The following is a 16,033-nucleotide window of genomic DNA, read 5'->3' as shown; positions in this document are numbered from 1 at the left end:
TGTTTGTTTTATTCTTGCATTTTTGAAAGGAACTTGATGCCAACACAATCTTGTTGAAGCTTCGGATTTTTCAGAGGTAATACCACGTAATACTGGTCTGCTCAAAGAGTTTCTAATATACCGTAAAGTGGGGTGACTTTACCCAATTCTGAATTTTAAATCGTGTTTATTTCAAAAATTGTTGTATTTTCTCAATGCGGATAATAAGGACAACACAACAATAATACGCTTTTTTGTTTATTAAAAAAATATACGGGGTGGTCCGAACTGTATTCCGGAAATTTCGGCAGAATATTCTGCAAATAAAAATAAATAAAAAAGTTCGTATAAATATATGTCCTAAAATGCTTAGTTTCGGAGATACAGGGTGTACAAGTTTCATTTTTATTTCGATTTTTTCCAAATAATTTATGAAGTAACTTCCATATTTTAATAAAAATTGGTGCATAGGGGTTTTTTGACATGAGGAATTTGATTTTCATGTCAACATGACTCCTATTTGTAGGAGGCGCCACCTACATGTATTTTAAATGTTTTGAAGAGTAATAACTTTTCGTCCGTACCTGTATAAAACTACTGAGTAAAAAAATATACATTTACGGCTTTCTCTACGTAAAAAAAATCTCTTGGTAAAAATACGAGTAATGGTTCTCGAGATATTTGGAGTCGAAATTACACAAATTAAACATGTTGACTAAATAATTATTAGACTGAAATCATAAATTTGAAAAAAAAACAACAAAAGTTCAACAAAAACTGTTTTATCATATGCTTTTTTCGCAGAAAAATTTATGATTAATTTAAAAAAATAAAAATTTCACAAATTTCTATCTAAAATCAACCCAACATGTTTATTTTTTGCCAATAATGACATGTATTGACTATTTCCATTCTAAATATCTTGAGAACGGTTGCTCGTAGCGATTTTTACCAAGAGACATTTTTTACGTAAAAAATCACGAAAATGTATATTTTTTTGCCCAATTAATTCATACAGGCATGGACGAAAAGTTATTACACTTCAAAACAGTTAAAACCCATGTAGGGGGCGCCCTTTATAAGTAGGAGTCATATTGACATCAAAATCAAATTTCTCATGTCAAAAAACTCCCAGACACCAATTTTAATCCAAATATTGACGTCACTGCAGAAATTATTTGGAAAAAATCGAAATAAAAATGAAACTTCTACACCCTGTATCTCCAAAACTAAGCATTTTTTGACATACGAACATTTTTACTTATTTTTATCTGCAGAATATGCTGCCGAAGTTTCCGGAATACAGTTAGGACCCCACCCTGTATATATAAAAAAAAGTAAAAAACTGAATGGGCAAAGTTAGTTGCTTATTTGGGGTGTCTTTGCCCTCTTCCTTATTCTTTTGATAGACCAAAGCCACCCCATTTAAAAGCATAATTACGTAAAATATGTTTTAAAAAATATATTTTAAAAATATATGTCATCCTTTTAATTTAGTTTAAAAAAGTTATATAGGCAGTTCAGCCCCGTAGAAGTTTGAAACGCACAAAATAGGCTTTAAAAACAGATTCGGCTTCACAGCACTGTAAATGCTACATCGCAACTGACGGCAAGCGTTTAGCGACGTTCCGAGACGTGGGGCGCCCCCACCCATAATTTACCGATAACACATAACGCGTTCTTTTCAAGTAGTGGTTACGGCTACGTCTAACATATTTTGGGACGGAATTTGGAAAAGTCGCCCCGAGAGGTAAAGTCACCCCATTTCACGGTATTTATATTGATTCTAAAAACAAAAAAAAATAGTTTTGAGATTTTTGTCTTGAAAAAAAATCGAATTTGAAATTATAAATTGGATCTCATATAAGTTGCACATGAAACTTTAATAAACAATAATCAAAGTCAGTCAGCATTATATTTTATCATAATTATTGTACTGAACAATATTACCAGGTGTATATAAAAAGTTTGTATAAATATATCTCTTAAAATGCTTAGTTTCAGAGATACAGGTGTAGAAGTTTCATTTTTATGTTGAAGATGTTTCATTTAATGAAGAATGAAGTTTCATTTAAATTTGTCATGTCAAAAATCTCCCAGACACCGATTTTCATCCAAATATTGACGTTAATTCAGAAATTATTTGGAAAAAATCGAAATAAAAATGAAATTTCTACACCCTGTATTTCCAAAACTAAGCATTTTAGGACATACATTTATACAAACTTTTTTTCTTATATTTATCTGCAGAATATACTGCTGAAGTTTCCAGAATACATTTCGGACCACCCTGTATATATTTATTGAAAAGTTCAACATTGAAAGGACCGAGGAAAGGACTTATATTTAACCAAAGTATTTAAACTTATATAAATGTATTTTTTTTAAATCTGAAGCTTCAACATTACAAACCAAAAATTAAGCATTTATTTAAAATTAGGATTAACCTTTTTAGGCATTTGCCAAATTTGTGTTTCAGAATACGGTTTTTAAATGAAATGTAGTTAAATATTATTAAGGCAATAATCTCTGATTTATTTTTTGGGAATTAATTTTAATTAAACAGATTTTTATTATTTTTAAACTATTTTTTAATTGAAATTAATTTTTAAAGATGATTATATTACCAAAGATATCGTTTGTGTCTGGTATTGTACTAAAATGTCTTCCCTACTCATATAATTCACATTTCTGTAGTTTTTATTGTATAGAAGATTTTTTTGTGGAATTCAGTAGCTAATATTATTACCTGTGTACTTCCAGATGTTATTCTGAAACGAGTATTAAACAATAATTGTTTTGTTTTTCCAAAAAATAATTCTACTATTAGCTACTGATTATTTCAGAAAATTCGTCAGTATATTATTTTGTTTATATAAAGAATTCGCTTATTATTTAAATAATAAAGTTCATTATACGTTTCAAAAATTAAGTTGTAGCTTTTAAGACAAAATATAGTATTTTCAGAACCAAATCCTGAAGCTGTCAATTGCTTCTGTCATGCTCTTTTTAAACAAAAAAAAATTGATAATGTTTGCTAATATACATTTTTAGCTTACGCATATTTCAAGCAATAAAAGTCTTACTCATTTTGTTAACAGGATGAAGTAGACGATAAAAAATAATTCATTTATTACCGTTATTCATTATTATGTCAAATTTATAATTTAAAACTATAGGCTACATGATTTTTCCAAAAATTACTTTTTTGTGTTAGTCACTTTCATTCTGTAGCGATAAAAGTTTATCAGTTTGTCTGTGAGGTATTTCATTGTTTAAACAATAAGGATTTGTCAATAGTAGCACAAATACTTTTGCAATAAAAATGCGAACATTATCTCATTTTTTTCACAACGAAAAATAGACGGTTTATAATATTGTATTTTATGATATATTTACCAATAGATATATATTATGTATACAACTGCCAAGCCACGTGCCTAAATATTAACTGTGAAAAGCCGATATATATATTTTTTATCTCATTTTACAAGCCAACAAGTTTTATTTGTGGAAAAGAATAAATGTGATAATTTAAGGGCAACTAAGCTATTATAAAATACCTTTTTTTCTTTAATGAATATTGAACTTATTTGTATAATTTGTAGATAGTATGTATATAATGTGTAAAGAGACTTTCCAAAAATTTTATCTTTATTTAGAAGTCAAGTTGTATATTTGACTTTTGGAGGTGAATTAAAAGTATGAACTATTTATTCGAAAACCACAAATTTTTATTTATTTTCCTGTTTATTACTGAACTCCTAAGATTCATACTGTTATTTTACATCTGCTCGAAAAGTATTTTATATAAGGGATCTATTATTTTATGATTTATAATATAAAAATACCTGGGAAAAATATCTTCAATATTTAATATTAAAATTTACCGGAAATATCCGAATACCCGGACATATGGAGTCTAAAAATATGTTTTATTGTAAACAAGAGTCTTATGTGTCTGTTTTTCGATATTGATTACATTTTTATTCGATCAACAGTAACGATTTTCATATTTCAGGGATATTTTCGAATATTTCAGCACGACATAAAAATACTGTATACTGATAAAGATATAAATGTGGTATAAATAAAATCTATTGTATTCTGTTTAAATATTTTTGTATTTGTTAATAAAAAATACTAAATGTAATGTTTTTTTTGTATTATTTTAAATCAAATATTCTGTTGTATACCGACTTGGCCATTTTAGAAATGTGGTCTGGATTTTAACGTGTCAGACAGTGATGTAGGCAGCTTAATGGAAAATCAAATATATTAAAAAGAGATCAAAGTTGGGTTGATACATTTCTTCTATGCGGTATTGCCGGGTTTTGCATCAAAAGTTCAAACCGCACAAGTAGACGCTTATGGCTCGAACACACTGACGACCAGGTCGCACCGGCCAAGCCGCTGCTACCTCTAAAACCATTGAATCAAACCCAAGTAACACAAAGGTGCTCTTTCATATCGCTTTAATCTTTATAACTGTTTTATAAAGGAGTCTGAGGGACTTTAATAACTTTATAAAAGTGTTAGTCTACACTAAATAGTTTTTTAAGCAATAGAGCTTTTTAATATAGCTGTTAGAACCGTCTTAGAGCTAAATAATATATCTTTTATATATTTGCTCCAATAAGCCTTTATAAAAGTGACATCCACAGCTGTTAGAGAATTTTTTGCGTTTTGCCTGCATAATTGGTTTATAAGCGACTATATAATGCACAAATAAAGCCACTAAAACCCTTTTTTTATTATTAAATTAAACTCTTTTATAAAGCCATTATGGAGTAATTTGGGTATTTTTAGCTCAATATGCTTCTATCTAACGCCACTATAGAGAGTCTTTATAAAGGCTTTATTAATATGTCTTTCATTTGATAACTTATTAAGAAAATACGCTGTATTACTGGGATATAGTAGTTATGTAAAAGGTTTTTTAAAGTAGTCAGTAACGCAATAATATTACCCTAAAACAGGGATATCCATATTAGCATGCAGCCATTTTGTCGTGGGCTTTGGATGCTTAAGTATAAATATAGCACAGATAACATTGTTATCTGTGTATATAGACTTGTTGTTTACATTTTAAATTTTTTGATTTGTGGCCCAATTTTGTTTGTATTCATGTAAAAAAAACTGGACTTGATTGTTTAAGTTTCTACTCGGGATGCTTTAGGAAGCAGCACTTTTGTTTTTTTCTTTTTTGTCGCAATATTCCTCTTTAAAACGCAATTCATCTCAAGCCAATCGCTTGAAGGAGCCGAGCTACCTTCTATAATAAATTTGTCTGCTTTTGATTTGGGCCAGTATAGAAATCCCGCATTTTCCCATTTTTCGGGAACGGAGCACAACCGCTTTTGCCCCCTTTCTACAGTTTGCACTATTTTGAACATGCTACAAATCATAAAAAAAGACTCAGCTTCATAAATAAGTGCCCGGGAATTAAGTATTTACTAGTAAATACTTAGTCTATTCCATATCCTACCTTTTTATTATCAATTCATCATCCAAAACAATAATAAAATCACACATTTAAAAGAAAAAGCCAGTTGCCAGCGGTCAGGGTCACTTTTTGTTTACATTCTTTTCCGGAAGTTACTGAATACACGTCCGACGTGTCGGTGATGAGATCCCAATTCGCATGACGTTTTTGACAATAAAAGTGCTACATGTACAGCGCAGCTGGCAGTAAATAAAAAGAATAATGAATAAATATTTTAAAACACATAAGCCAGAACAATAAAAGCATATTACAGAAATACTTAAATTAAAAGAATTGGATATTTTTACATCAAACGGGTAAATAGCCACTATCTGTTTGTTAACGTGATAGTGTTAAAATAGTGTGTTGTTGCACCCTTATAAAGCCAAAAGTGACAACAATGCCATTAGCGCCCTCTGTACATCATTGTATGAAGCTCTAGAGGCTCGCTCTCCTTTTATAAAGCACAAATAAAGAAGTTATAAAACAAACCTTGAAAAAATGGCTATGTAAGGACCGTTTAATAGACTATTTCGCAACCATTTCAATTTTGAATGGCTTGCACGTCACCATTTAATATTCTCAAGATGATTAGTGCCGCCATTGTTACATAACACAAATAAATTACTTATTATTCCGTTTCGTGCGTAATTGGTATGTGTTTTCATAACTTTCTGGATTAAGGAATAAGAGTTTAACATCTAGGAACACCTTACAAACTAAAAAATGAAGATTCCAATTTTCGTCAAAAAAAATATTTTTAATAAAATTATTTATTTTTGATTATTTTCAAGGCGCATTGATGAATTTAGAGCTAAAACTATAAACTTTATCAGACACATTTCCGTCGCAAGTAAATTTTATATTCTACACACACCTTTAAAATAAGTATTATAATATAGCCTCACCAAAAGATGTTTCTTTTCCAGCATTCCAGCTGTCATGGAAGCATATGCTACAGAGGTCGTGATACAACACTCATGTTTAATATAATTATTTAGCAGGTTATATGAAAAGAATCAGCGAGAGCGACATCCATAAAATACCAATTAAAAAACCAAATTTTTCTACGTTTACTCTATATACGACTGAAAAGCTTTTTAGTTGAGTATACAGCAATCTAGTGACATTGTTAGAGTATTTATAAAGTACTTATATATCGGTTTTATAGTTGAGGAATTACATACCATAATATACCTGATTTATAATGGACAATTATAAAGCTTAAAAACCGCGGGAAAAAGCTTTATATTTGATTTATATATGCTTTATAATGTACTTTATAGTCGATTATAAAACTACCAATTTACACTAGATTGTACTAGATACTGTTTAAGGGTAAAATAAAATCTTTATTAAAGTAGCTTTATAAAGTGTGCCTATTTTGGGTATATAAGCACTATGTTAGGTCTGACAGAACGTTGTATAGTACAAATAATAAATCATTAAGCTGGATAATTTAGTAATGTAGTAGTTCTCTCAGCTTTTAAAAAGCAAGTTGTGTTACTTGGGAATGATACCGCGCACACTAACGTCCTGGCCGTCCGTTGGTCGTTGCGACCAGTAGACTGCCATAAAATATTATAATTTTCTGCCGCTTGTTGCCGGTTTTCTTCGAAATTAGTAATTTTTCAGATGAAATCCCTCAAAATCAACGCACAATATTTTATTTTCTATAAGATATAGTGTTTTAGTGTAGTTTTTGCACACGTGCAGAAAATCCAAAGAAATAGTATACAGACTGGATCAAAGAGAAACTTAAATCTAGTCCCTTTTTTATCAAGGGTCGATTCTAGTAAAAATTCAAAACATTTTTATATGACATACTCTATTTATGGTTGGTATGACACCTGTTATTATATGTTCGAGTTTCGATGTTAAAAAATAAAAAAATCATATTTAACGTTTTTCTACAACCACTTGTTTTTTTTATTAAATTATTATTTTTAGTTGTATTGTAGTCATATACAAGGAGGACAACTGTATTTTAAATATTATATTTAATTTAACGTTTTTCAAACAGGGTTCATTAGACTACCCAAGTAGCATTTTCACGACTTGCGACCACATATTTACTAATCACAACGTTGGATTAGTTACAAAAAATAGTTAGCTCCCTACCTTGGGTATTAAAATAAATTTAAACGTTTTTATAACGTTGTGCCGACGTTGGACTAGTACTACAGCAAAGTAGGAAGCTTCTGCGACGTCGAATAAACGTTGTCTTGTAACCTTTTTTGCTTAAGTGATCTTTAGGTGATTTGGACAACGTAGTTACAACGTTGGATAATATAGAGTTTTCCGACGTCAGTTTCAGGACCTATTCCAACGTTATGCAAACGTCGTCTGTTTTACTAATTCCAACGTTGTTTAGATTTCCTTATTCTTACGTTGGTAGGACGTAGAGTCACTACCTTTTTGCAACTGTATTGAACCATAACCTTAAATCTTAAATTTTCAATTCATTGTTCTGTTCAGTCAGACAGTTCAGTGCTGTTTTTGTTTTTATAAAAAAAAAACTTAATTAAAATGGGACATAAGAAAGGTACATATAAAACTAAATTTAAATATACATCGACATATATTACCGACACTTCCTCGTTTATTTAGATTATAGAGGGCGGCACAAGCTAGACTCTAGAATGACTAAATTAGGCAATCTTGCGACTAGTATACTACCTGTTAAGGCCGAACTGCGACTTTATTAGTCCAGTATGCGACTACTCGAACTACTCCATCTTAATCTCCAAAACAACAAAGTTAAAGCCGCCATGTTGTTAAATAAGAAAATGTTTCGTTCTTAAAATAGCAATTCCTGCTTTTTGAATACATTAACTTGAAATATTTGACCCTAAAAAATACGCGGAAACAATTTTTTCGAATGCGAATAAATTATTCTCATTTTACTAAAAAAAAAATTCAAGAAAATTTTTAAAACTTCTTTAATTTCAAGGCCCATTAGTATTTTTTAAAGTAGAAACAATACATTTATCAATAAAGTTGTTTGCGTTTAACTTTTTACCTTGGGTAACGAGTTACAGAGTCGGTTAAAGTGTTTCAATAATTATGATCTTCAAACATCCTCCACACTTAAATACTTTTGTTTTGTTTTCCTTCACTGCCATCTGACATATGTCTCTAACTAAATTATAAATATAATATTTTTACTATAATTATCCCAATTTAGGATAAAACGCGACTTAGACGCCATATTAGTTTTGTATTTCTGTGAATTAGGATTTTAAACAACGTTGCAGTTTGTACTAAATTAGGCTTCTAGCCAACGTCGGTATCCAACGTCGTTTCGACCCAAAAATTATTCTCCAAACTAGTGCAGACTAGGGTTGGCACGAGGTTGTGCCGACGTTGCGCCCCGACGTTTGGTCGCGTGACACAACGTTGTCCCGACGTCCAAATGCTGCTTGGGTATATTTCTACTGGGTACATTATTAAAAAAAAAAAAATTAAGAGTAAAACTTAAACATTCATAAAAATAGAAATATTTACTGTTGTAGTTTCTCAGTAACAATAAAAAAGAGGAATTTATATTATAAACATTGAAATAACTGCAAGCTAAACTTTCTACCTGCTTATATTTAGAGCCAGTGTCTGACGACTTTTTTTTACGATGCCCCTAATATTTATTTACTTCTAAAGTCGATAAGAGCCATCAGTAGAAGTCCATATTAGTAGAAAAAAAGAAACAGAATATCTCCCTTTTTGTCGGTCGCGCGTACACAATGCTTTTTGTTCGGCCTATTTGTTCTGCTTGTTCGTGCGCGCTCGGTTCGTTCGGGCTAAAATGCCAAAGTCTGGACGCGCCTTTAGGAACAATACTGTTTTTGCCCTTTATTGATATAATGCTGAAAATCTCACGAGTTACATGTCTCACTCTACACATATTAAATTACATTGGTCGGCTTGTACTATAATCCGCCTCTGTAAAAGTCCATAAATAATAAAAAACTGTTATTTTGAGACGTTATTTTTAGCAACAGTAAGTTACGACTGTTATTTAGGAATAACACAGGTTTTTTTCACTATAAATCGGCGTAAATTACTACTACTTATACTGCTTTCAATAGATTTTACACTCTTTACATTTGTTAAAGTACGTTGGTATTTTACAGACAATAGCTCGTAAAACTCCATCATTTTTTTAACGTCGCTTAACAATAGTGATCGTCTGTTTTCAGGCAGTTTGGCTGAAGCGTAATTTTTTGTTATTTTGCCCTACTAATAAATTAGGTAGTAAAGAAAAAAAAGTAACAGTAATTTTCCCACAAAACTCCTTTGATTTATTAGGTGGTAAAATTTGCTCCATAATTGTCTCTAATATACAAAATAATCGTCGAGGATAACCAGAAAATATATTTCAAAGAGAATATTTAACGAAAATAAAATTTTACCCCTTTCATTTTTGGATACATATATGAGGTGTGTGAATCATGACAGAAATACCGTACGCGAAAGACTTCTTCAAAATTAATCGTTGGATGTTAAAATGCGCTGGTCTTTGGAAACCGGACACCACAAATAAAACTATTCAACTTTTGTATAGAGTTTACGTTATTGTCGTGTTTCTTTTTGTAAATTTATGGTTTACGTCCACCGAGTTTGGCTCGTTATTCTCTACCTACAAGGATGAATATCCTTTGATAAAAAACGTGAATTTTTTTCTCACCCATTTTATGGGGGCTGTAAAAGTTATTTTCTGGTATTTTAAGGGTAATTGTCTGAGAAAAATAATGCAGACTTTAGAAGATCCCAAATATCATTATGAGAGCTGCAAGGTGAGTATAAAAAATAACTTAATTTCAGGGATGGCTTTTGAACAAGAAACGATTACGGCTGTTAGAGAGGTCTCAATTTCTATTTTTTTTTGGGCGTGGTATTAAAAAATGGAGTTTTTTCTCATACCGGGTGCCTCGCAAAAGTGGCTCAACCCTATAACTTTTTCATTTTTTCAGATAAAAAAACGATATTTGGTATGTTAGTATATATGACATAAATTAGGATTGATTGACGTATTCATTTGTTTTTGGTCACTTTTTTTTTACTTACTTTTATTTTACTTTATTCGATAGAAAATGGTATTCTGAATAGTATGACATATCATACATATATGTCAACTTTTAACATTTTCGCTTTAAAAAAATCGTATTTTAAATTTCAATCTATAGAGTGTCATATGACTATATGTTAAAAACACTAATTTTTAATCAAGGAGCCTTGGAAAAATAGATTTGATGGTCTAATGTTTTTAGTGTCTTTCCCTGGCCCGTTAGAATATACCCAAATCGTATATAAGTATCATATCTCAATTCATATCTCAAATGGAACAAGGGTGGCTCATTAGCATATTTAGAAAAAGCATTTTTTTACGAATAATTTGATACCACACACTTGGTATTTCGAGTCAAATTTTTGTTATAAATCGCATCTTATAATTTATATATATTTATACTATATGCGAAAATGTCAAAAGTTGACATATGATATCTCATTCTATTCAGAGTATGATTTTCAATCGAATAAAGTAGAAATATACCGAGGGTGCCATTTAAAAATCAAAAGTTGTAGTAATTTCCGGTGAAACAGGAATTGACCGAAAACAATTGAATACGCCAATCAATCCTAATTTATGTCATATACTAACATACCAAATATCGTTTTTTTAACTGAAAAAATAAAAAAGTTACAAGGGTGAGCCACTTTTGAGACGCACCCGGTATAGTTCTTAAAGTTACTTTGAGTATTAGTATTACATATTTTAATGATAAAAATGTGTCGACAGATTCACCAGGGACGTGCGTATGGACTATCACCGGAATAATTTACTAAATAAATCATGTGCGCCACTGCTTGTTTTTCTCTTTTAGCAATATTGTATAGGCCGTTTAAAAACGATTAAAAGTAGTCATTTGATATTTTGTCGATTCCGATCTCTTTGAATTTGAACGCAGTTTTATTAATCTGCCGTAGTAGATTCTAGATTCCAAGTTTAATAGCAGCCTTCATTTTTTTTAATGTTAGAGTTTCTATTTTATGATATGGCTTGCCTGAAAAAAAGCCTTTTACCATCCATTTACTATCGATAGTTGCGCCTCGGTGGTACGAAAGTACTACCATTGCACGCAGGCCGTTATCTCCCGTTTGGGACTTAATATCTAACCGATACTTTCCGACAAGTCGGAATTAACTATCTCTGCGCTGTGTTTGTCATTTTGACTTGTGTCTAGCCCTAGCAGGCAACTATTAAGCCCGACCAATCACGTTAGAGTTTTTGACAAACACAAATGAATTAACACACTTCAAATAACCAAGCTAACCAACCTGATTGGTCAAGCTTAAAAGTTGACGGCTAGGGCTAGACACTTCTGTCATTTTGTGGATCTCCCACGCTCACCTGATGATGGAGTAGGGCTCCGAAACCGGTAGTGAGAGCAGGTTGATCCGCATTATGACAAACACAGCGTAGAATTAAATTTCTATATTAGCAGTTAAGTGGCAAGAATCTTTATATAATTTTATTATATACCTCTACTGCAAGAAATTTGTTTTCTGTTTTATTAATTTTTATTTGCCTCCCCTCTAAAATAAATTCCTGTATCCGCCCTTGTCTACAGGCTATTATACTATAGGTAGCGTATGACGTGTGACAGATTCAAACATGAATCTGTGTTTGAATCCGCTCACCGCATGCTGTGTTTGTGTATAAGAGGCCATATTGGTATGTTGATGCCTAAAAGTATTTTTCTTTTTAAATTTTTGTTATTATCATGTCATCTATTTAAGTGATCATATTGAGTGTTTATTTGTCATTTAAGTGAACCCTATAGAATACAAAATTAAGGTTAGTTTTAATTTTGGTTTTAATGTTGTTTTAATGTTATTATTATTACTATAAATTACAATAACTATAAACTGCCTTTTACCAAAGGAGAGTTTGTGAATTGTTAAAACATTTTTTGTGGGTAGTAATAGTATTTAAATTAGAATTATTTTTATGGATATTAAAATACTGAAGACTGACCACTTTGTCATACTTATTGTTAGAATTAACATTGAATAAAATATATTTGAATATTACTTGCATACGTTTCAATTGACCCCAATCACTGTTTCAACAGTAGGATTTCCGGAATCGGAAGTGTTTTTCGGAACCGGGAATTTCGATACCGCTGCCGCGCTTGTTAGAAACCGGGATTTCCCGGGTTTTTCGGTATTTTCGATGCTAACTAATTTTTGTTCAATGACGATGTAATTCATCAATCAGAAAGCATGGGATGGTTTTCCAAAGAAATCAATTTAAATAAAGATTTTTAATGAAAATATCATCAAATTATTAAGTAATTAGTAACGAGAAATTTAATTTTAACACAAGCAAAGAAAAAAATATAAATAACTTAAAATTCACACCCAACTACACGAGCAACTACATAAACCAACTTAACTAAATTTGAAAAAAAGGCTTAAAATATTGAATTAAATATACAGGGATGTTCACCACATACGACACGGAGTATTGTAGCTAAACGATTAGATTTTTACAAATTGTAAGTTTGGGGTTCGTTGAAGGACTCATCAAATATATATTTTTATTTTATTTTTAATATTGTATCAACGTTTTCAGGCACCGCCACTGAGTAAACAGTTTATAGCTGAGTGCGTTTACATGGCTGCAATGTTTTTTCAATTATATCTGTACTGTTCTTTTGGAAACGAAGTTACTTTAGAGGTATAACTTACAAAATTTGTATAGACACAATTAGTCTGTGGTATAGACTACCAAAAAACATAAACCACTGTACCATTTTATTTTAAAAGTATTAATATTCTTGTTACTTAGTTTTCACTTTACAGCTTTTTCAGTACCATCTGGTCATTTTCGCTTACTTTTGAGTATCTACGTCTATTCTCGTAATGCCAGTCAAAGCATAATTCTCTTTTTTTTTCTAAAAAGAAGTTTTAATGAAGTCCTGACTTGTTATACAGGGTGTCCGAAAATTAGTGCAACAAAATTTGGTCATAGATTCTTGAAAAAAAAAATAGGTGACCCGCAATTTTTATTTTACTACGAAAATCACTAAATTTGGTACGTGTTGTTTTACTATAAAATGACATTTTTTGATGCTATTAACTTTTTTTATTTTCATCAGTGGCGTCCCTACGGCATTTAAACTAAATATTATTGAAGAAAAAAATGGTACGCCACTGTTTTTTTAAATAAAAATTATTTTTAAAATCTACATTAAATTTGGAACAACTTTATCTTTGATTTTTTTTTGTACGACGCACCGTTTTCGCGTAAAAAAATAAAAACCATTTTGATACACGACCAAATCGCTAAAACTTTAATGTAAATTTTCATAGCAAAATTTAAAAAACGGCAGTTTAGGTTTTTGGACATTTTGGTTCGCACTTGGGTTATAAAAACAAGATTTTGGAAAACAAAAAATTATTTTAAACTTACGTTTGCCGTTTTAAAAATTTTGCCATTGAAATTTCCGGTAAAATTTTAGCGATTTAGTCATGTATAAAAATGGTTTTTATTTTTTTACGCGAAAACGGTCAATCGTACGAAAAAAAGCCAAGGGATAGAGTTGTTCCAAATTTAATGTAGTTTCTAAAAATAATTTTTATTTAAAGAAAATCAGTGGCGTACCATTTTTTTCTTCAATAATATTTAGTTTAAATGCCGTAGGGACGCCACTGATGAAAACAAAAAAAACTTAATAGCATCAAAAAATGTCATTTTATGGTAAAACAACGTGTACCAAATTTAGTGATTTTCGTCCAACAGGGCCCTGAGATATTAAAAAAAAACTCTTTTTAGTGGCGAAATTCAGAAGGCTGTAAATCCGAAAAGGGAGGCCACTCGCCAAAAATAAAAAATACGGGTCACCTATTCTTTTTTTCAATCTACGACCAAATTTTGTTGCATTAATTTCCGGACACTCTGTATAGTGTGAGTCCTAAATAAGTGCAAACATTTTCAGGGCTGGTAGATCTTGATAAAAGAAACATATTTTCTCTTTATCGTTTTTGAAATACCTCCAAAATAAGATATTTTACTTTAAAAAAACTAAAAAAAAAATCAAGAATTTTTTCGCGGATAAAACCTCATAATCATTAAATCACGTTTCTGTAGTCAAAATATACTATCACAATACTATCCCAAAAACATTTGCATTTATTCGAGACTCACCCTGTATTGTATATATCAGATAAGCACATTAGCACATATCTGGGTAATTTCCTTTGAATAAGAAGACTAAGGAAGGAGCATAATGCTATCCATGTATTCATGCATGGTGGGCGGAAAAAGCACCATAAAAGCACTCTAGGGTGGGGATCCTTGACAGTTCTGTTTGACGATTCATTTGACACATTTGAATTTGATTTGAAATTTTGTGGATTTGTCAGTCTTTACGGAGCTTATTTTATGTTATTTATTATTTATTCTACTACTGATAGTTGCATAAAGGTAGTAAATCTAGATGGAAATTGTGGCAGCACTTAAATTAACAGTGACACTATCGCGATTTATCGAAAAAGACTCTAAAATAGTTGATTGTGTAGCGTGCGGTAGATCTCGGTAAAAATTGAGTGAAATAATGGAACAACTTTTCGCTAGTAAGTGACTATATAATATACATACGTGTAGTAAACCGATCATTTATGAAATTCACTTAAATTAACTAAATTATATATTTTTCTTGCATTTTAGCTTTTATTTATTACTTGTCAAAGATTGGATGTCAAAGAATTTAGATACGTTAATTTGACTTACCTGCTTCAGTAGCGTATCGGATGTTTGTGGTAATAAATACTTATTATAACTTATCTATTTTATTAGAATTATATATTTTTATAACAATTTTAATAACTACCAACATTTATTCACAACGTAAAATAAAACAACAAATTATTGAGTCTACCCCACGTCTACCCTACATCATAGTTTTACATTTTTTAAATAAAATTAGAACGACACTGATAAACCGGAATTTAAGTCGGCCATATTTGAGGCCCATCGCGGTGTACCTAAGATTTCTGATATGCTTCTTCCTTAGTTAGTTCAAATTTCCCTGCATATAACCGTAAGTGGACAGGCTGGTTATGAAAAATCTGTGTTCACATATTAAGTTTTAGAATAAACTAATTTATGGTTTCTTATATTTCAGTTTCAGGAGATTTCAGTTAACATCTGGAATAGTAACTGGCTTGCAACAAACACATCTTTTAAGAAAAGTCTCGTATTCACTATGTTAAGAGTTAAAAGACCTGTTTATTTTACAGTGGGAAAATTTTCACCCTTAACATTATCAACCTTTGTATATGTAAGTTAAATTTCATTGTTTAAAATGAAATAATTATTTTATTTTTTCTTTCAGATAATTAAAACATCATATTCGATATTTGCTCTGATTAAGAACACTTCTGTGTAAAATTAATTTATATTCAATTCACGCTATTTTTTTGAAAATATAATTTACTCATTTTTTTCAGATTTCAATATGTTGTTCAATTTTCAAGAGAAAAACTATTATAGTAATAAAATTA

The 16,033-nt window shown here is 30.6% G+C and overlaps 1 protein-coding gene across 1 annotated transcript; it reads left to right on the top strand.

Moving 5' to 3' along the window:
* Window positions 1-9,912: 9,912 nt before the first annotated feature.
* On the top strand, window positions 9,913-15,952 carry LOC115891179. The gene is made up of 4 exons (XM_030911582.1): window positions 9,913-10,257; window positions 13,101-13,205; window positions 15,655-15,810; window positions 15,865-15,952. Exons 1-4 carry the CDS (start codon window positions 9,913-9,915, stop codon window positions 15,916-15,918), a joined length of 660 nt encoding a protein of 219 aa, XP_030767442.1. The 3' UTR covers window positions 15,919-15,952.
* The last annotated feature ends 81 nt before the right edge of the window (window positions 15,953-16,033 follow it).

This window comes from Sitophilus oryzae, unplaced genomic scaffold, assembly GCF_002938485.1.
Source record: "Sitophilus oryzae breed Bouriz unplaced genomic scaffold, Soryzae_2.0 scaffold_971_pilon_pilon, whole genome shotgun sequence".
Taxonomy (NCBI): domain Eukaryota; kingdom Metazoa; phylum Arthropoda; class Insecta; order Coleoptera; family Curculionidae; genus Sitophilus; species Sitophilus oryzae.
This window is presented reverse-complemented; position numbering and strand designations above follow the sequence as displayed.